The following is an 18,624-nucleotide window of genomic DNA, read 5'->3' as shown; positions in this document are numbered from 1 at the left end:
CGGACGCCGGGCCGGGCGCGGCGGTGCGGTCTCGTCCCGTCCCGTCCCTTCCCCTCTGGGCTCCCGTCCCCGGGGAGCCGGTTCGCAGCAGGGGCGGCCTGCGCCGCCATGTTCCCTGCGGGCAGGGCGCGCGCCCGGCAGCGGCCGCGACGCCGCGGGCGCCATGTTTGACGCGGGCGCTGTGAGGCGGCGGGGCCGGACCGGGGGCGGCGGGAGCCCCCCGAGGGGCGGCGCGGCCTCGACGGGAGCCCCGGGAGCGGGGGGGATGTCGGGCCGCCCGGAACCGGGTGCTCGCGGCCGGGGGCACCTCGGCTGTACTGGGGGAGAAACAGCGGGGCTTGGCGGGGGGAGGGGGGGAAGAGATTGGGGGGATTTGGGGAGGGGGAAGAGACCTGGGGGGGGGGGGAGATCGGGGGGTTTGTCCCGGTGCTGGAGGGGCAGAGCGCCCCGTCCTGGGGTCCCCGCTCCCCCGCCTCCCCCTGCAGAGAGCACCACCAGCACGAGACATTTACAGTGTTTTATTGACTAGGAAAATAAATTTCTCACAGCTAAAAATAAAAGCTCGTAAGCTACGACGGTGTCTCCTTATACGAGGAAAAATGGAAGCTCATTTTTGTAAGAAATGCTGGCCAGTCTTTTAAAAAACTAATTTACTTCCTCTAGTCCCCTGTCCCCAATAACCCATCATTAAATACTAAAAACAAGGATGTGAAAGAGGTGTGCAAGAAACGCGTGGCTCATTGCTGATAATTTGTACTCCTTTGTTTGCATTAAGTTGCAGAGGTGGTTTGGCAGGGCGGGAAGGGGCCAGCGCTGCCACCGCGGGGGGACGCCGGAGGTGAGGGGCGCCCGTCCTTGTCCTGCCGCGGCTGCGGACCCCGGCGGCACGGCTGCAGGAACGGCTCTGGCCCTTCGCCCGACGCGAGCGGCAGCATCACTGCGCTGATTTATGTTACCGAGCGCCGTATCCCTTCCCTTCCGAAGGTACGCGCTGTCCACCACGGATGAAGAAGCACCAGGAGAAGTACTCGGAAAGGAGGCCCAGGCGGGCTTTGAGAGAAGCACGCGTCTGTGACACTTGGCATTCAAAAAAGGCTCCTGAGGCGATGAGAAGAGTGCAAAAGTGCAGGTACGCCCAGGCAGAAACGTGCCGGGGTCTCACCAAGGCCGAGCGTCCACCCCAGCGCAAGGGGCCGCGAAGGGCCGGTGCTCAGCCCCGCGCAGCAGAGGCTCGCTGGAAGGCAATGCCGCTGCAGCCAGCACATCGCAGGTGAAGTAGCTACTTCTGCAAACTGGCAGGATAAGATCTCTAAAGAATCAAAAAACTCTGTTTTTTCCTTTCTCTCTCTTATCTGAAGTAGCATGCCACGGGCCCTCCTTGCGTTGCGCTACAACCCCAGTTAAACACCATCCACCAAGTGCTTCCTGGAGCAGGTCTTTCCCAGCGGAATTGTGTCTGCGGGAGGCACAAGGAACGACCACGCTCAGCTAGTGCGTCGGTCGCACAGCCCAGGGAGGCCGACCCGGACGCTGGTTCATCCAGCCCCCAGGTCCAACGAAGCCACGTCAGGAAGGCTTTGGTTTCTGGGCTGAAAGCTGAGGAAGGTGAGTGCAGGAACACCGGGAACAGGACAGGTAAGAACAGTGTGCGCACGGGTGTTGCCGGTGGTGCAGCACGTGCAGTGCACAGGTCTCTGCTGCTGTCACCGAGCTCTCGGCATTATGGCTGCTGCTGATACTGGCTCTCTGTTGCAGTAAAGAAATCCTCCAAAATGCTCTGTGTGTACTCGAAGGTAGGACGATCCTCTGGTTTAGTCTTCCAGCACCTCATCATAATGTCATACAGCTCCTCGGGGCAGTTCTCGGTGCGCGGCATCCGGTACCCGCGATCCAGGGCCCTGATCACCTCCACGCTTGACATCCCTAGGGAAACGGGGCAGGAGAGGAGCCTGGGTGAATACCTCATGGGCTGCTTAAAAGGCAAAAACCCAACACCCTACTGTCCAAAGGGTGGAGGAAAAGGACAGGTTAGAGGAGCAAGGGCTGAGGGAAGGAGAAGTCATTTTACTCCCATTCTGGGAAACATGCAAACAACAGAGATGCTGAGATACTTGTAGCAACAACCATCAGTTTTGTATCCCAGTTGAGCAGATTAGATGGGAACTGTAATCATTTTGTATAAAATTCCAAAAAATAAAGGCCAAACTTTTCTGTCTGCTGAGCTATTGGATGTGGATTTTCATTTCCTCCCCCAATAATGAGCTCTTATTTCCAGTGTCACTCATAAAAATAAATTAGCAGAATTAAAAGAATAAAAATAGCAAAAAAGAATTAAAGAATAAAAGGCAGAATTGGTCCTTCCCCAGCAACCCTTTAAGCCACTCCAAGTGCTTTGTTGATGATTCATGGTGATGTTTACTGTTCTGGTACAGAATCATTTCCCATTGAGAAAAGGCACCAGAGAGACAAATCTGTATGAAATACAGGGTGGTTCCTGCTGCTGCTGACTTACAGATTGTTTGAGCCTTCCTAAAAACACCCGGCTCAGCTTTTAGCCCTGAACTCATGCACTATTTCTAAACATGCTTAATCTACAGGAGGTGGAAGACCATGAGTCAGTGAACACAGACCTATGAGCCAGGAACCCTCGGGGTTTGGTAACAGCTCTCCCAGTGACATGCTGTAGAGGCTGGGACAAATCAAGTATCCTCTTGTGTGAAAAAACATGCTCTTCTATTTTAGAAACAGGGGGACTGGATCTTTCAGAGATCCTGAGCACTGCTGGTTTCCCAAGGAGCTGGAGGAGCTCAGCATCTCCTCTCCGTGTCAGTCCCCCGGCAGCACACAGGGTAGCTGGGGTTCAGGGTAAGCCTGAGCTCGCTGGGGTTCATTCCTGGGCTCCTCAAAGGACATCTCTCAGCTCTGCTTTGAGGAAGCTGAAAAGCACAGGGCGGTGTTACATCTCCCATGCATTTTCAGGTCAGTGAGAAGAGCTAGTGTTGACGTAGGAACGCCAGAGAGAAAATTCCTGATTATCCATTCTGGGTGAGCATTTGCCCAAACGGTAGCTGTAGCTGAAGGAAAAGCGCATACTGATCGGAGGCTGTTCTGGGCTCTGGGCTTCTCTCCATGGCTCCCTGAAACACTTGTCATCTTGAGATCTTGTGCTTGTGCTACTGTCTTTGAGTGCTGCTCCCAGTGTAAGGTTCGAATTTCTCAGCATTCACACTGTTTTCCTGTGCTCTAACTTCACGGAGAGACAGATCCCATGGACGGGGCCAAGAACACTGCCCAGAAGATGGAGCACAACTTTTGGAAGCAGATTTCAAGAGGCATTTCCCCTCCTTACCTGGGTATGGGATGCGCCCATAGGTAATGATCTCGGTCAGGAGGATCCCAAAGGACCAGACATCTGACTTGATAGTGAAAGATCCGTAGTTGATGGCTTCTGGGGCAGTCCATTTGATGGGAAACTTGGCACCTGGACAAACAGAGCCCATCAGAAACATGAGTTATAACCCAAATACTGAGAAACTGGCAGTGAAATATGGGGAACAAGCAACAAACAAAACAGGCAAATGCAAATGAGAGCAGCTTCCACTCATGTATCAGTTTATGCAGGATATCCCTCCCTGGGCCCTTGCCACAGAAGTTACACATGGGTAAGTGGGTCTGCAGGGATCCCTAACGAGCTCACAAAGTGGCCAGAGCCCACAGCAGCTCGCGGTACCTTCCCGGGCCGTGTACTCATCGTCCTCGATGATTCTGGCCAGGCCAAAGTCCGCAATCTTGCACACCAGCGTTGCTGAGACTAAAATGTTGGCAGCTCTCAAGTCTCTGTGGATGTAGTTCCTCTTCTCAATAAAAGCCATTCCTTCTGCAATCTGTTAAAAGGGGAATGAAAAAAATGCAAAGGGTCTGTTTGAAATACCACAAAAAACGCTAAAAGCAACTGCTTCTAGGAATTGCCAGAGATTAACTGTTTCCGGCCAGCACATGGAGAGCAGGGTGAAAGGGGGCTGAATCACGGCCGGGCACAGGGCGAGCACATGGGAATGGGAACTGCTCTCCGTACAGGGAGCCCTTTGCAGAAAAGATCAGGATTTGGGATGATCAGGCGAATGCAACCCGTTTAAGCCCATGCATGGGAACGGCAACAAGAACTGGTATCCAGGGAGCTGACGTGCTCACAAACAAGTGTCTGTGGACGTCCACAAACCGAGGTGTAACTCGGTCATCTGTAGCCATGCAAATGTGAAGAGCAGTAAGTCGTTCTCCAGTGAGAGGAGACATGAGCAGTCTCCAAATACGTAAACAGCTCCTTCAGAGGAGGAGGGAATAAGTTACTGTCTCTCCCTACTAAGGGGACAAAGAGCAATGGGCTTTGATGGCTGCAGCGAAGGGTCAGCCCGCACCAGAGAGCTTCCTCGGGGAGGAGGGAAACGCACTGTGGTGGGTCTCCCGGGGGGTCGGGAGCCGCCTGGGGTCTTCAAGGAGAGTTGATGTTGAGTCAGCCCTGCCCGGGGGCTGCACGGGGGGGTGAGCCCTGAAGATCTGCCCCAGCTCTGTCTCTGCTCTCAGCGACTGCAACGTTAGTTGGTTACTAACTCCTGACCAGCGCAGAGGGGAACTAACACATTCACAACCACAACCCAAATCTGTGCCAAATTTTCACGAATCCGGATGCTATCAGCATCTGGTGTCTAGTTTCGCATCAGCTCGGTGACCTTCTTCCAGCCCTCGCTATGACGAGGCGGAGGAAACCATCTCCGGCGGGGCTGCCGGAGGCGGAGGTGCGGGGAGGGAGGGAGCGCGCGGCTCTCGCCCGTCACGGCGGCAGCGGGGAGCGAGCCCAGCCCGAGGCCCATCTCCACGGGCTCCCACGGGGCGCCGGACCCGAGGGCCGGGCTTTTGGGGACCCTGGTCCGGGATGGCGCAGGACAGAGCCAGGCGACGGGGGCAGAGCCAGAGACGGCTCTCGGCGGGCGGCGCGGGGCCCCAGCACAGCGGCCGAGCCGGGGAAGGGGCCGGAGCAGAGGCACTTCCCCCGAGGCCGGCGCGAGGTGCAGACAGCCGCCCACAAAATACAGAAGTAAACACGCGCCGCAAGAACGGAAGGATCATTTTCACGGCCGCACAAGCGGCCGCGCTCGCAACGGCTCCCCGTGGCACAGGCCTGCGCGCCGGCTCCCCGCCTGCCCTCTGCGCGGGGAAGCGCTCGGACTCGGCCCCTCGGCGCTGAGGCAACCGGCTCCTTTGAGCTGCAGAGCGGAGACGGTTTGCAAGACCCAGCTTGGCAGAAGAAAGTTGGTGCACAGTTGCACATCTGATGTGCACGCGCGTCCCCGACACGGCAGGGTCCGGCAGCCCCGCTCTAGCTTTGCTTTGAGCAGCTTATTATTTTGCAGCGGTACCAAGCTTAGCTCAAAGGGTCCCTGGCTCTGGCCAGCATCTCTGAAGCGGCTGCGACAAGACAGTGGTTGCACAAGCGGTTGCACACACAGCGCTAGGTGTATAACAGCCCACCCAGCTGTGCCCACAGTTACTGTCCCCAAATAAACAGCCCCAGAGTATTTTCTCGAAGCGCTCCTTCCTCTCCAGTGGTTTTCCTACTGCCCACAGCAGCCTTTCGGAGGGAAGGTAATTTTAAACGTAGTTACTACCATAAACCCTGCACACGGGTTGCAGCGGGGTAAAATGAGGCGCTTTCTACAAACCGTGCCCAGATCCGTTTGGCCTCTCACGTCCTGCGAGTGCAGCAAAGCGGTCATGCGCCGGAGGCCACGTTAAGCACGTGAAGCTCAACGCCAAAGCAGCAGGTGCCCTGGCCGACGGCAGAACCAGAACGGGTTAAGACGCTGTATCGTGGCCCGTTGACGCTAGGGCAGCGCCAGGCAGACCCGTCACCTGCGGGGCTTTGCCAGGTTTGCAGACCCAGCGCTCCCCTGCAGACTGGGTTATTTGCAGATATCTCACAGCAGCAATGGGCAAAACACAATAGTTTCTTCATTGCTGCTCCCCGGGGAGCTACGTGTTCAGAAACAGCCACAGCACCCGGCGCCGACAGCCCGGAGAGAGAGGACCATGCAAATGCGAACCAGCCAAAATACACCTGCGCCCTCCCCCGCCGCGCCCCACGCAGAGCCGGGCCGCCACCAGCTCCCAGGGCTGCAGCCCGGGGCAGCGACCCGGCAGCCGTCCGGGATGTGGTGCCCAGCACCAGCCGGGGCCCTCCCCGACCCCGTGCACCCCAGCTGCCGCGGCCCCGACGTGCCGGCTGCCCCGCGCCGCAGGGACCGGGTTGGTGGGCGGGAGAGGAGCCGCTTCTCCTTTCGCCGTGCACCCGCGCCCGGCGGCACCGCCAGCCGCTGCCCTTCTCCACGCGGACGGCAACGCGGGAGAGTCTTGCTGGGATGCCCGCTCCTCCGTGCCCCGCCAGCCCGCTCCACCGTGCCACCCGCTCGATTCCCAAATGGCCCCGCTCTGGGATCACTGCCGCTCCGGGATCACTGCCACTCCGGGAACGAAACTCACCCCTGGGGGCTCCTTGCCTTTTGGGTGCCCCCCTCCTGGGAAATGGGCTCTGCCAGCCCCTGCTCCTAACTCGCCCCCTTCCCGCAGCCCCGGCGGGCGCCCGGTGCTCCCCGATGCTCCGCAGACGGCAGCTGTCGGCACTCGGCCCTGGGAGACGAGCACCGGCTTTGCCTTCCCCAGGAGGAGCAGGGATGCTCCAGGGCTCCTGCTGCGGGGCCGAGGGGACCGGGGTGGCGAGGGCTTTCTGCGGGGGGCTGGGGCTGCTCCCGCCCGGCTCCTCCCGGCCCCGCGTCCCCGCGGAGCGCCGGCCCCCAGCCGCATTCCCCCCTCACCTGGGCGGAGAAGTCGATCAGCTTCGGCAGCGGCTGCTTGCGCCCCTCGTTGCTCTTGAGGAAGTCCAGCAAGCTCCCTGCGCGGGAAGGGCCGGGCTGGCGGGGCGGCCGGGGTGGTCCTGCCGCCTCCCCCGGCACCGCGGCCCCCCCGGCCGCCCCCTCTCCCGCGCTGCCCGCCCGCATCCCGCCCGGTCCCGCGGGCGCCATCCCCTCCCCGCGCTCCGGCGCGCGGCGGCACCTTTCTCCATGAGCTCGGTGATGATGAAGATGGGCTCCTCGCGGGTGACCACGGCGTGCAGCCTCACCAGCTTGTCGTGCTGCAGCGTCTTCATGAGCTCTGCCTCCGCCAGGAAGGCGGCCGCCGACATGCTGCCCGGCTTCATGGTCTTCACCGCCACCTTGGTGTGCTTGTTGTAGGTGGCTGCGGGCAGCAGACGCGTCGGGCCGTCCCCCGCGGCGGCACCGGGGAGCCCCGGCGTTCGGGGCCGCCCCACGGCGCCCAGCCCCAGGCGGGGGGAGAGCCGCCGCCGCGCCCGGCCTCCTTCCTCCCCTCCTTCGCCTTCCTCCCCGCGGCCGCCCCGGCGCGCTCACCTATCCACACCTCCCCGAACTGCCCGGCTCCCAGCTTCTTCTCCATCTTCAGCGACTCCCGAGGAATCTCCCAGGCGTCTTTCTCCCAGGGCTTCCGCGGCTTCGGGGCGCTGCAGGGCCGCGCCAGCCTCTGGCACAGCCCGTCGCTCTGGCCTGCCGGAGAGCGGTGCCGTGAGCCCGGGAAGCCGCCGCCGAGCCGGGACGCGCCAGCGCCGCGGCGGGGGCCCCGCTCACCCCGGTAGTGCTCCACCAGCGCCTGCAGCGTCTCGAAGCTGCTCCGCGGGGAGATGTAGAAGCCGCCGCTATCCAGCGTCCGGATCTTGTAGTGCTTCACGGCGCCGCCCGTCCCGTCGTCCCCGTCCCGCACCGACAGCGAGTAGCAGCCTGCCCGGGGGGGGGGCACGGGGTGAGCGGGTGCCGGCGGGACGCGGTGCTGGTGGGACACAGCGGCAATTCCCCGGCACTGGTCCCCCCTCCGTGCCCGCCCGGCGCTACCTCTGGTCGTCTCGCTGTCCCGGATCAGGAAGGATCCGATCGCGTTCCCGGGGCCGAGGAGCTGCCGCTCGGCGTCCTTCCGGCTGAGGCCCTTGAAAAACCACCTGCAGCGAAAATACGCGAACGGACGAGCACGAAGCTGCTGCTGGGGACCGGAGGGTAAAGCCTGGGCTGGGGGCAGAGCCGGGGGGGGTCCTCGGGGGTGTGGGGCAGCAACAGGCCGGGAGCAGGGAAAGGGGATGGGAGCGCGGGAAAGAGGGGAGCGCGGGAAAGAGGGGAGCGCGGGAAAGAGGGGAGCGCGGGAAAGAGGGGAGCGTGGGAAAGAGGAGGGGGGCCAACTCACTCCTCCGTCTCCAGCGAGTCCGCTCGGGCGACGTAGTTGCTGGGGATGAAGCCCTGGTGCCCCGTGGCCAGCGACTGGGCTCTCCACCACTCTCCCGACCTGAGGGCGCGTGCGGCATCCGTCAGCCCACAGTATCCGAAAGCCCGCCGCATCCATCAGCCCGCGGCATCCGTCAGCCCGCGGCATCCGTCAGCCCGCGGCATCCCGGCTCCGGGGGCTGCTCTAAACCAGCATCACCCCCGCGCTTCCCAGGCTCGGTGCAAAGCCGCGGCCAGGCGCGGGTGGCCCGGCCCAGCGGGGTCACAAGCCCGGAAAGAGCGAGCCGGGGCTGCCGCGCTTGCGGGCCACCGCGGTGGTGCACGGGCCGGCACCGGCGCCGGCACTCACTCCTCCAGGACGCGGAGCCGCTCTCCCTTGCGGAAGCTGAGGTCCTCGGCGTGCGTCGCCTCGTAGTCGTAGAGCGCCAGGACCACGGCGTCGCCTGCGGGAGAGGCGCGGGGAACGCTGGGCACGGCTCGGCGCCGGGGCGAGGCGGCCGGCACCGCTCGGCCCCGGACCCCGCCGCAGCCCGTCCGTCCGTACGTACCATCCGCGGGCTGGGGCACCGCCGCGCCGGGAGCGTCGTTGCCCTGGGAAGAGGGATAGGAAGCAGAAAGTGAAGTTGCTGGTGGCAGAGACTTGCACCCCACAGCACGCTCTGCCGCATCGCTGGCCCCCGAGGCAAGCGCAACGCGAGCCAGAGTGCGGAGCACAGCCCCACGCCACCCATCCGGGAGGATTGCCCGGTCCTCCAACCCGCTCGGCAGCAGCAGCCCCTCTGCCCCGCTCCAGCGCCTCCGTTTTCCCCTCTCCGCATCCTGCCCAGCATCCTGCCCTTTTCTGTAATCCCTCGGTTTGCATCACGCGTCCAGGCAGAAGCACCGTCCCGGGCGTCGCGGCACCCGCCGCCAGCACCGCCTCGCTGCCCCGGCAGCTCCAGCGGGCCCCTCCCGCGCCCCGGGGCCCCGCTCACCGGCTTGCTGGCGGCCGTGGGGTCCCTCACGTAGTGGCCCTGCTGCAGAGCGGGGCCCGGGTCCGCTTCCGCTCCCTTCTCCTGGACGCCGGCTGCCTTGGACTTCACGCAACCCATCCTGCAACGGGCCGAGGGGAGATGAAGCCCGTCCCCGGCGCGGGAAGGAAGCTGTTGTGACAGCGGCGAGAGCCCGGTGCCGGGTTTCCCACGCTGGCCGCGGCGCCCCGGCTCCCGCATCGGCACTGCGCTGCCGCGGGGTGCGGGACCGGCTCCCCACCCGGCAACGCTCCCTCCCGCGGGAGCTTCCCGGCGGCACAGCGGGACTGCTCCCACGGCCCGGCCGTGCCGCAGGCCAAGAGCGGCCGGGGGGGACGGTTTGCACCCGCGTGACCCCGGCACCGGCACAGCCTCCTCGCGCAGAGAAAAGGGATCTGGTTCCGAGAAAAGAGAAGTGTCGGGAGGGGAGTTCGGGCAGGCAACAGGTCTGTAACGCTGCAGCCCTGCAGCCGGACTCGCCTGGCCGCAGCCCGGCGGGGAAGCCGGAGCCGGGAACGAGCCGGAGAGCGGCCGGTGGCCGTGCAGGCCCCCTCCCTCCGCGGGCCGGCACCGGGGCAGGACCCGGCTGTGCCCCCGCGGGGCCCTGGGCGCTGCCCTCCCTCGCTGCACTTCGCACGGGTGGAGCTGCCGCAGCGCCGGACAAATGCAAATGCCGAACTTTGCCCTGCTCCCCCCGAGAAGCGTCAGCAGTTGAAAACTTGCTGCAAGCAGCAGAGCGCGAGGGGAAGCCCCTCGAAGGAGGCAGCCTGCTTTTGTCCGGTGGAGACCTCGGCGGAAAGGAGAAGGATGCGGCGGTGAAAGAGGAAGCGGGGAGCCCGAGCGCGGGAGCCCTCGGCCCAGCACCGGGGGCCGGGGCAGGCGAGGCCCCCGCGGGGCTTCGGCCCGGCCACCCCCCAGCAGCCAGGGCCAGCGGCACTGCGTCGGCCTCCCCGGCCTGCAGCCCTGCCGGAGCGGCCACCTCCGCAGCCAAGCCGCATCCTTCCTGTGTGCCGGAGCTTCGGTCAGCCCCGCTCCCGGCACAGCCCATCCCGGAGGATCAGGGCGCGTGAGGTGCACGGTTGCCCCCGGAGCAGCGGGTCCCAGGGTGGGAGCAAGCTGGTGAGGGAAGGAACCGGGGGCAACCCCGGGGCCCCCGGGAGCCCGGCGTGGTCCCTCACCCCCGTGGGCAGGCGGCAGTGGGTCCCCACCAGCCCCGCTGCCAGGCCAGTGACAGAGGTGCCACCCCCCTGGGGAACCGGGCATCGCCCCCCCTCCAGGGCAGCTCCCACGGGGATCGGGGCACCGGGCATCGCCATCCCGGGCATCACCCCCCCGGGGCATCCCACCCCCCGGGCATCGACCCCGCCGAGGCACCTGGGCATCGACCCCCAAGGCGTTCCTCCCCCCCGGGCACCCGGGCATCCACCCCCGGGGCATCCCGCCCCCGCCACTGCCCCCAGGGCACAACCCCGGTACCGGTACCGGCCCCGGCCCCGGCACTGCCGCCGGCCCCGGCGATCCCCGCCGCCCTCGGGGCCCCGCTGCATCGCACCGCTCTCACCTCCAGCCGCCGTCCCGGGCACCGTCCCGGTCCGGGGCACCCGCCGCCGCCGCCGCTGCGTGCTCCCGGTGTGAGCGCCCGGCGCCCCGCCCCGCCCCCTCGGCGAGGCCCCGCCCACCTCAGCGAGACCCCGCCCCCTCGACGAGGCCCCGCCCCCTCGACGAGGCCCCGCCCCGCCGGTGCCGGCCGGGGGCAGCGACCGGGGGCAGCATGGGGGGGCCCGACGGCCCGGGGCACCGGGGGGGACATTTGGGTGGCGGCGCCCCGGGGGCGTTTCCCACCCGGGCCGGGGCCGTGGGCGCTGCTGGCCGGAGCGTCAACCGCATCCTCCGTCCCCGGGGGCAGAAAAGAGGCGACGCGGCGACGCTTCCCCCCGCGGCCCCCGGGGCTGCCGGTGCCTCGGGCAGCCGCCCCTGCGCCGGGGCCGGGAGCGGGAGCGGGAGCGGGAGCGGGAGCGGGCAGGGCGGGTGCCGCGGAGGAAGCGCTGCCTGGGCGCAACCTTCCTTTTGTGCAACAGCCCCGGCCCGGAGGCGAGCGCAATAATCACAGGAAAATCGCTACGAGGAACCGGGGGGGCTGCGCGGGGGGAGCAGCGTGCTCGTGCGTGCGCCTCGGCCGGAGGAGGAACCCGCTCTGCTCCGCTCCCTGCCCTGCGGTTTAATTGCAATCTGCACTAATTACATCCCCAGGCTGCTCTGGAATCCCGTTAGCGCTAACGAGCCGCCAGTGCTGTGCAGGCACCTGCCCCGCTGCGGGGACCGGGGTGGGGGGCGAGATCAGCCCCCCCCGCAGCCCGGGTGCCCCCAGGGCCGAGCCCGGCGCCCTGCAAGCGGGGTTTCAGCAGCCCCTCACAGGTAGTTGTCCTCCTCCTCCTCCTCCTCCTCGTCCTCGTCGCGCGCCAGGGCCTCGATGTCGTGGGTGATGTCCGTGATCATGCGGTTGAAGGACTCGGACTCGGAGCGCAGGGAGCAGCTGTCGTAGCTGCGCACGGCCGAGGCCGACGTGTTGCTCATGCTGCGCTTGATGCGGCCGAAGCTGTCGGTGAGGATGCCGCCCTCCCGGATGCCGATGCTCTCCAGGAAGCTCTCGAAGTAGCCGATGTCCTGGTCGGGGATGAAGGGCCGCATCCCTGCGAGAGACGCCGTGAGGCCCGGCCCGGGCTGCTGCGGCGGCCCCGGCGCGGCGGGGGGGACGCGGGGGCTCACCCAGCAGCAGGAACTTCCTCCGGTCCCCGTAGAGGCGCAGCAGCTCGGCGCAGTACTCGGGCACCGGCAGCCCCAGGCGATACTCGCGCAGCAGCACCGCGAACTGCTGGATCTCCGGCGGCGAGAGCTTGTTGCGCAGCTGGGGGACGGCGCAGGGCTGCAGGCGCTGGCCGTGCCGGATCCGGCCCCGTCCCCGTCCCGGTCCCCGGCCCCGGCCCTCACCGTCACCATGTAGTCCTGCAGCTGCTCCAGCCCGGCGCTGCTCTGGTCGCTGCCGCTGCAGGCCGTGGCCAGGCTGTGGTGGGACCGGTGGAAGGAGGGCGACGAGGCGCCGCTGTAGTAGGCGTCGAAGGTCTCGTGGGAGCCGTTGCTGCGGGGGGTGAAGGCGTCGGTGGGTCCCAGCCCCTCGCTCGCGCTGCCCAGCCCGGCCGCCCTCTCCCCCCGCGTGGGCACCCTCCGTCGGCAGCGCTGGGCGTCTCCGCGGCTGGGCGAGCACCCGTCCCGGGCGTGGACACCCACCAGGGCAGGGGCACCCACCAGGGCAGGGGCACCCCATGGGGCAGGGCCACCCCACAGTCCAGGGCTCCCGGGGAAGCAGCCTTACAAGGAGCTGCAGCAGCTGAAGTCGGCGTCGTAGCCGTACGTCCCGTCCGTGCGGCAGCTCTCGCCTGGGGAGGGAGAACCGAGCGCTGAGACGGGGTGGCAGCACCCCGGCATCGCCCAGCACAGCGGTGCCGTCCCTGTCCCCATGCCCGTCCCCGTCCCGTGCCCCGGCGCTCACTCCTGCTGCGGAGCCAGGGCCGCTCGGGCGTGCAGGTGTAGTGGTACCCGGCGCGGTCCACGCACTCGATGCTCTGGTCGCCGTAGATGATCTGGAAGACCTGGCAGATGAGCGCGCAGGACTCCTCGGCGGCATCCTGCGGCGGCGGAGAGCGGGGCGCTGGGCGCGGGCCGGCGGCACCCCCCACCGCCACCGGCCCCCCCCGCCGCCGCCACCGCCCCCCCCGCCCACCCTGTTGGCCACGGCCAGGATGACAAGGTTGGAGTAGGCGCCGGGGCAGGGCTCCTGGGGGTCCAGGGGGTTGCTGCCGGCGTGCCGCCGCTCCCAGCTGCCGTAGGCCTTGCCGCGCTCCCAGCTGCCGCCGGCCGCCTGCCGCCGCTCCCCGCCGCCGCCGCCGCCGCCGCCGCCGCGGGGCTGCCGCCGCTCCCAGCTGCCGAAGGCCCGGCCGCCCTGCCGCTTCTCCCAGCTGCCGCCAGCCGCCTTGCGCTCCAGGCTGCCGCCCCGGCGGCCCTCCTGCCCGCCCCGCGCCCGCCAGTCCAGGCTGCAGATGGTGTGCCGCCGCTCCATGGGGCCCCCCAGCCGCCCCGGCTCCGGCCACGGCCCCCCCGGCCTCTGCTCGGCCGCCCCGCCGGGGGCCGGCTCCGGCCCGCCGCCCCCCGCCGCCTCGGGGTGGGCGCCGGCGGGCACCGGGTCCACTCCCAGGCCTGCGTGGGGTGGAGGGGAGCCGGTGTGCTGGGGCTGGGGGCTGTGCTCACCCCCCCCCGGCCCCGGGCAGCCTGCGGGGCCAGCCTGGGGCTGCCCTGTCCCCCCAGCCCCGGAGGGGACCCCAGCTGCGGGGTGGGGGCTGCAGTGGGGCTGGGAGCAGAGCAGGCTGCAGTGGGGTCCGTGCATTGGGGCTGGGGCTAGTGGGGGTGGGGATGGTGGGGGCGGCAATGGGGCTGGGGGCACTGCTGGGGGCAGTGGGGGCTGCAGTGGGGCTGGGGGCAGTGGGGTTGGGGGCAGTGGGGGCTGCAATTGGGCTGGGGATGGTGGGGCTGGGGGCAGCGGGGTTGGGGATGATGGGGGCTGCAGTGGGGTCAATGCAATGGGGCTGGGGCCAGTGGGGGTGGCAATAGTGGGGGCTGCAAGGGGCTGGGGATGGTGGGGTTGGGGGCAGCGGGGTTGAGGTTGACGGGGGCTGCAGTGGGGTCAATGCAATGGGGTTGGGGCCAGTGGGGTTGGGAGCAGTGGGGGCTGCGATGGGGCTGGGGGCAGTGGGGCTGGGGGCAGTGGGGGCTGCAATGGGGCTGGGGATGGCGGGGTTGGGGGCAGTGGGGCTGGGGGTGGCAGGGATGGGGGCAGCAGGGGCAGCAGGGTTGGGGGCAGCAGGGATGGGGACGGCAGGGATGGGAGCAGTGGGGATGGGAGCAGCGGGTTTGGGGGCTGCAGCGGGGCTGGGGGTGGCGGGGGCTGCTCCGTGGGCGCAGGCAGAGGCCCCCCCCCCCGTGCAGCCCCTGGGAGCCGGCGGGGGGGGTGCACGCGGCCCCGGCGCGGTGCCCGCACCGGTTTTGAGGACGAGGAGGTGGAGGGCGTCGTCGCGGAGGTAGGCGGCGGCGGCGATCTCGTGCGTGGGGATGCGCAGGATGAGCTCCTCGTCGTCGCGCCACGTCAGCAGCAGGCAGCGGGCCGACAGGCTCAGGATGCCGTCCTGCGCCGCCGTCGTCTGCAGCGGCAGCTCCTGCAGCTGCTGCGGGCCGAGAGCGTGCCGAGGTGCCGCTGCGTCCCCGCGTCCCCGCGTCCCCGTGTCCCCGTGTCCCCGTGTCCCCGCGTCCCCGCGTCCCCGCGCCGGGACGTCCCCAGGCTCCGCTTACCCTGGCCGTGTCCAGCAGCTGCAGCACCTCGTCCCGGCTGGAGGGGTTCAGGGAGGCTGTCACCCACGTCAGGTGGCCTAAAAACTGCGGGGACAAAACCCAGGGTGGCCGTCCGGGGGGGGGACAGTGGGTGCCCACCCGCCTGGAGCACCCGCCGCCCTGCATCACCCCGGGGGGGCCCTGTGGGCGCCCTCCCTGCGCCCGGCGCTGCCCCTGCCTGGGCACGGTGGGGCCGGGGCTCAGGACCGTCCCCAGCCGGCCGCATCCTGCCCCTCCGCTCGGCGTGGGGGTCTCCCTCCTCCGGACACCCCCCTCGGCCGGGAGCGGCCCCCCCACGCCGTTACCTTCACCTCCTTCTCCACGTAGTCGTGCAGCAGGATCTGGGGGTCTATCAGATAGTCCGGCGGGTAGAGGGGCACCGAGTGCAGCGGCCGCCGGTAGACGCTGCCGCGGAGGGCCGGCCGCCGCGCCGTCTTGGGGAAAACCAGCCGCTTGATGGGCGACACGAAGCCCTGGAGGGGAGAGCGGCGGGGCCGCGTCGCCGGCGGCGGCAGGGGAAGGGCCAGGCCGGGGCCATCCGTCCCCTTCCCCGGGCAGGAGGCGATGGACGAGGGGCCGGAGCCGCCCGCCGGGGACCCCCGGGCGAGCACGGGGCGACCTGCCCGGCCGGGGCCGACGGGGCCGGGAGCAGCTCCCGGGGCCGCGCTGGCAGCGTCAGGGAGCCGGGCGGTCCAGCACTGCGGCCTGGCTATGGGGCCTTGGCCCCACACTGCAGTCCCGCGCGCCCCACCAGCCCCACGGCCGGCACGCAGCCGGGCGGCTCGGCGCACCCACCTTCTTGCCCTTCTTGCCCTCGCACTCCATGCCGCGGCCCCGCTCGGCTCCCGCCGCGCCGCAGGCAGCCTCTTCCTCTCCCTTCGGCTCCTTTGTTTCTTTCCTGCGTCGGAAACTCCACCAGCGCCGGCGGGGCCCCGAGCTCGCCCAGTTCCTGCCCGCCCTGCCAGGGGCGAGCCCCGGCCCCGCGCCCGCCCCGCCGCCCCCCGGGCCCCCCGGCACCCGCCGGCGTCGCCGGCCTCGCGGCCCCCCGCGCCCCGCGGCCCTCGCGCTCCCCGCGTGCCCCGGGGTTTGCAACGAGCTGCGGCGCCGGCGCCCGCCCCGGGGCGCAACCCGGCCAAATCCTGCCCGGGCCCCGGGGGAGCCGCCCCGCGCGGCATCCCGGCGGCTCTGCGCCGGCGCGGGGGCACCCGGGGCGATGCTGCACCCGAAGCCGCGCTGGGCACCGGCACGGTGGCTTGGGGCCGGCGGGATGGGGCGGGGGGACCCCGACTCCCATGGGGGCCCGGGGGCCGGGGGGGCCGGCTGGGGCGCGGGGCCCCTCGCAGGGAGGGGCCCGGCTCGGAAGAGGCCTCGCGAGCCGGCGGCAGGGCCGCGTCCGGTGGCCTTCCTCCCCGGCGCTCCGCATCCTGCCCGCCGGCCACGCTCCCGGCACCCCTTCGCTGCCGGCCACCGCCGGGGGGGCAGCGCCCGTCCCGCTCCGTCCCCCGGCATCCCGGGGCCGCGGGACCCGCCAGCGCTACCCGGGTGGCGGTGGCCGATGGGTCGTGCCGGCAAGGAGGAGGCCCGCAGGCAGGTTTATTGAAATGAATTTAATATCTCATGTTGCAGCAAAATTAAAAATATACAAAAAGTTTGTGGTATACAAAAAAGTCTCAGTACGGACCCCCGGTCTTCCCGCTCGCCCCCTCCCGCCGCCCCGAGGGTCTCCGAGAAGAAGGTGGCACACAGAGTATTTACAGTCGGCGGCGGGGTGTTTGCAGGGTGTTGCGGGGAGGGGGCCGGGCACCGCAGCCCCACGCCCGCCGCCCACCGCCCGCCGCTTCCCCCGCTTGGAAAAACCATCGGCCCTGGCGAAGAGCAAACGGAGATTGGTCCCGGTGCTGGTGCCGGTGCCGCCCTGGCCCCTTCCCCGCACCCGGGGCGGCCCCGCTGCCGGCCCCAGCCCGGTGCAGGGTGCTATGGCGGGTGCAGCCCCCTCGGCGTCCCGGGGGCCACGGTGCTGCCGGGCCGGTGCTGCTGCCGGACGAGGAGGCTTGGAAACCCCGTTCCCGGGAGCCGGGTTTTGCTTTCCCCGGGGTTGGGTCCCGGTGGGGGTCGGCAGCCCGGAGCACGGCAGAGGGGCAGCCCCACAGCGGCTCCCTCCATCCCGGCACGGCGCGGCACAGCGCGGCACGGCGCCCGGGAGCAGCCCGAAGGCCGGGGGTACCGTGGCTTGAGTGCATAGAAAAGCGTCCCCGAGCTGCCCGCTCCCGGCTCGCGCGGCGCCTACCCACGGGGACGGGGCCCCCACGCGAAGCCGGACCGGCGCCTGGCCCGGGGGGGCCCTGTGGGGCTGCACGGGGGGCTGCAGGGCTGCGGCACGGCGGCGGCACGGCCACATCGGGCTCCGCGGCCCTCGGCAAAGGCAGCTTCCAGGCTGTGCCGCTGGGAAGTGTCCCCAGGGCACGGTGACGCCGAGCAGCAGCCCTCCTCCACCCCTCCGAGGACCGCAGCGCTCATCACACGGGTGACTCGGAGCTGCGTGCCGGGCCGGAGGCTGCCAGAGCCATCCCGCACCCCGGCCGCCCCGCGCCCCGGCCGGCCCCCGGGTCACGCCAGGAGCGGTTCCCCGAGGGAAACACAAAGCTCCTGCTCGGAAAGCGGCCGCTGAACCGGAGGCTCGTGGGGATCCGGCCCTGCGGCTGCAGCACCCGCCGGGGCACCGGGAACCACCACACCCCGGGCACAGGGAGCCGCCGGGACACGCAGAGCCGCTGGCACAGGGAGGCTGTGCCGGGCCGGTTTTGGCCCGTGGATGGCGGTGGAGGAGGCGCGCGGGTCGTGGGGGGGCCCAGCCCGCCGCCCCGACCCAGCGATGCTCTACAGCCTCCCCAAAAGGGTTTTCCGAGGCGTCCAGTTAGCACCAGTTAGCACCAGTGACCCCAGCAACGGCCCCCCCAGCCCGCGTCATCCAGGGCCTTCGAGCTACGGAGAAATGGGAAACGAAAGCAACGTGGAGCCTTGATGGGGGTCCGGCTGGGCGCCGCAGAGCCAGGCTCCCGCAGACCACCACCACACCGCGCGGGAGACCGGGGGGGCCGGGGCCTCGCGCCGGCACCTCGGGGCGGCCGGGACGGCGGGACAAGGCACACGGCGCCGCAGGGACAGGGTACATTCAGCCCTTTGGCCAGGGGCACGCGGTGCCTCCGCGCACCGTCGGCCGGGAGAGGCGGGATGCGGGGACGGGGACACATTCACACCCGGCCCCTGGGACCGGGCACATTCACACCTGATCCCAGGGATGGGGACACATTCGTCCCTGGCCCCGGGCGCAGCCGTGCCCCCGGCCCCTGGACCAGGGATGCTTCCCGGGGGCAGCGGGAAGGGAGAGGGAAGGCCAGATCCCGGCTTGGCTTTACACCGGCAGAGGGGAGGGAGGCTGGTGCTGACGGGGGGGGGGATGGATGGGAACTCCCCCAGACGGACAGCGATGCCCAGCCCAGGCGGGGGGAGCGACGGGGGGGCCCTGCCCTGGGGACCCGCCGAGCCGGGGGCGGCCGGGCGCCCAGCCAGCACCGCCGGTCCCTGTCCCCCGGCCCCGTGGGGCCCTGCCTGCCCCGTCAGCGCCAGCGGAGGTAGAAAATGTCACGTACAACGTCACCCGCCAGGTGAAAACAAACAAAACGCGATGAGAAGCCGGTCCCGCGGGGGCGAGGGGGCCGGTGCGGTGCCCCAGGGCCACGCGTGAACCAGCCGGGCCCGGCCGGGTCCCCAGCGCCGGCCGCGCGGAGCCTGCCCCACGGCTGCCCCGGCCCCACCGGCTCCCCTCGGCCCCACAGCCCCCCGCA

General features: G+C 68.9%; 2 protein-coding genes and 1 long non-coding RNA gene across 5 annotated transcripts; 1 reads left to right on the top strand and 2 right to left on the bottom strand.

Annotated features, from left to right (window-relative positions):
* Nucleotides 1-409: 409 nt before the first annotated feature.
* Nucleotides 410-2,221, top strand: LOC135330142 (uncharacterized). 2 transcript variants are annotated; one of them, XR_010391954.1, is made up of 2 exons: nucleotides 410-1,129; nucleotides 1,362-2,221. It is a non-coding gene; the product is annotated as an uncharacterized LOC135330142 (long non-coding RNA). The 2 variants fall into 2 exon arrangements; XR_010391955.1 differs by having other exon boundaries at nucleotides 1,359-2,221.
* Nucleotides 504-10,989, bottom strand: HCK (HCK proto-oncogene, Src family tyrosine kinase). The gene is made up of 13 exons (XM_064521712.1): nucleotides 10,905-10,989; nucleotides 9,308-9,425; nucleotides 8,882-8,924; nucleotides 8,683-8,776; nucleotides 8,296-8,394; nucleotides 7,953-8,056; nucleotides 7,692-7,841; nucleotides 7,458-7,610; nucleotides 7,105-7,287; nucleotides 6,867-6,943; nucleotides 3,731-3,884; nucleotides 3,350-3,481; nucleotides 504-1,923 (listed from the first exon to the last, which is right to left on the bottom strand). The coding sequence occupies exons 2-13, from the start codon at nucleotides 9,422-9,424 to the stop codon at nucleotides 1,721-1,723; spliced, it is 1,509 nt and encodes a 502-aa protein (XP_064377782.1). The 5' UTR covers nucleotide 9,425; nucleotides 10,905-10,989; the 3' UTR covers nucleotides 504-1,720.
* Nucleotides 10,990-11,475: 486 nt separating this feature from the next.
* CCM2L (CCM2 like scaffold protein) lies at nucleotides 11,476-15,725 on the bottom strand. Of its 2 annotated transcripts, none has more exons than XM_064521708.1 (10): nucleotides 15,575-15,725; nucleotides 15,085-15,252; nucleotides 14,741-14,824; nucleotides 14,433-14,616; nucleotides 13,122-13,594; nucleotides 12,891-13,026; nucleotides 12,714-12,777; nucleotides 12,332-12,479; nucleotides 12,110-12,248; nucleotides 11,476-12,033 (listed from the first exon to the last, which is right to left on the bottom strand). In XM_064521708.1, the coding sequence occupies exons 1-10, from the start codon at nucleotides 15,602-15,604 to the stop codon at nucleotides 11,753-11,755; spliced, it is 1,707 nt and encodes a 568-aa protein (XP_064377778.1). In that variant the 5' UTR covers nucleotides 15,605-15,725; the 3' UTR covers nucleotides 11,476-11,752. The 2 variants fall into 2 exon arrangements, with proteins under 2 accessions (XP_064377778.1, XP_064377779.1); XM_064521709.1 differs by having other exon boundaries at nucleotides 14,433-14,613.
* Nucleotides 15,726-18,624: the final 2,899 nt, after the last annotated feature.

Source organism: Dromaius novaehollandiae, chromosome 16 (genome assembly GCF_036370855.1).
Source record: "Dromaius novaehollandiae isolate bDroNov1 chromosome 16, bDroNov1.hap1, whole genome shotgun sequence".
Taxonomy (NCBI): Eukaryota; Metazoa; Chordata; class Aves; order Casuariiformes; family Dromaiidae; genus Dromaius; species Dromaius novaehollandiae.
This window is presented reverse-complemented; position numbering and strand designations above follow the sequence as displayed.